The 1,260-nt window shown below is 53.7% G+C and overlaps 1 protein-coding gene across 1 annotated transcript; it reads right to left on the bottom strand.

Moving 5' to 3' along the window:
- Positions 1–420: 420 nt before the first annotated feature.
- LOC103375884 (serine/threonine-protein kinase/endoribonuclease IRE1-like) lies at positions 421–1,254 on the bottom strand. The gene is made up of 3 exons (XM_008306180.1): positions 1,200–1,254; positions 1,017–1,084; positions 421–914 (listed from the first exon to the last, which is right to left on the bottom strand). The coding sequence occupies exons 1-3, from the start codon at positions 1,225–1,227 to the stop codon at positions 669–671; spliced, it is 342 nt and encodes a 113-aa protein (XP_008304402.1). The 5' UTR covers positions 1,228–1,254; the 3' UTR covers positions 421–668.
- Between the last annotated feature and the right edge of the window lie 6 nt (positions 1,255–1,260).

The raw sequence follows: 1,260 nt of genomic DNA, 5'->3' as shown, positions 1-1,260 counted from the left end.
GGCTGAGTACAGTCAGTCAGCTGCCTTCAGCTACACACACACACCAAATACAAACACACAGCAGGTCCGTGTCTTGGAGTGTTTCTCCACAAGAGCAGCAGCAGCAGCAGCAGCAGACACCAGGAGAGGAGTGAAGCTGTTGGAGGGACGGTTCGGTGGACGACAGGGACACTCGGCCTCGTAACACACGTCCTGGTAGCAGCAACACAAGCCTTCGTTTTTGTTCACCCAGCTGACCAGCGTGACCGACGGGCTGCTTTTTCACATGTCAAATAAAGTCTGTGTCGGCAGCCTGAGCGCGACACCTCAGCAGCGCTGTGGCTGCATTGCTGCCTCACTCACTGTCACGTTAAAACATCTCTGCTCACTTGGATGGACCGAGGACACGATGTGCTTCAGATAAACTGTGCAGAACGTTTAAAATGTGCTGCAACAACTCAGCCCCTGTTTCATTTAGTTTCATGTCCCTGAAGCAAAGTGGGAGGTTTCCATGAACAGACAGTTTAAAACATTCATACATATGTCTGCCGCCTGTGGAAGAGAATAAAATAAAACACAATCAGGTTCATCCATAACAACAAGCCAAGGCCTATGGAAAGCTTTTCACAGCTCTGGGACTTCCTCCCTCGGAGCAGCATGAGCTTTACAAAAGCAGTAACGGGGTCCTGTCAGGGCGTCTTCCTTTCCTGGTCAGTGTGCCGTGGAGCGCCGAGTGCAGGCTCCTGTGCAGGCTGCTTGGCATCAGGGGGCAGATAGTAGGGCTGGAACAGCCTCTCGTGGGAGCACACGTGCAAAGCAGCGTGCGTGTGCATCAGCAGTCGTGGAAACCGTGAGGTGAAGTAGCCGACGAAGCCTTCGGGCAGCTCACCGAGAGTCTCCTGCACCTCCGGCGGCAGCTCGTGGTAGTGGTGCTTCTGTAACGTGCAGAATGCATGAATGTAAAGCCCAGGAGGTGTGTCCAGATGTTTCTGCTGGTCTACAAACACAGCAGGTCTAATGCGAGCACACAGGCTGACCTTGTTCCTCATCGCTCGCAGCAGGTCTCTGACTGAGTTTCCTTTATACGTCCTGAACCGCCTCAAGTCTGGAGTGAACAAGGAGAAAAACGGCATCAGAGAGAGCTGACAGCTTTGTCATCCTGCACAGGTGTAAGCCGTGCAGTCATGTGACTGGACACGGCCGTCCTGATGCATGCCTACCTGTCTGCAGAGGCGCAGAGATGTGCATCCTCCAGTTGGTTCGGACCACCGCTCTTCCTGC

Source organism: Stegastes partitus, unplaced genomic scaffold (genome assembly GCF_000690725.1).
Source record: "Stegastes partitus isolate 25-593 unplaced genomic scaffold, Stegastes_partitus-1.0.2 Scaffold3455, whole genome shotgun sequence".
NCBI classification, from domain to species: domain Eukaryota; kingdom Metazoa; phylum Chordata; class Actinopteri; family Pomacentridae; genus Stegastes; species Stegastes partitus.
This window is presented reverse-complemented; position numbering and strand designations above follow the sequence as displayed.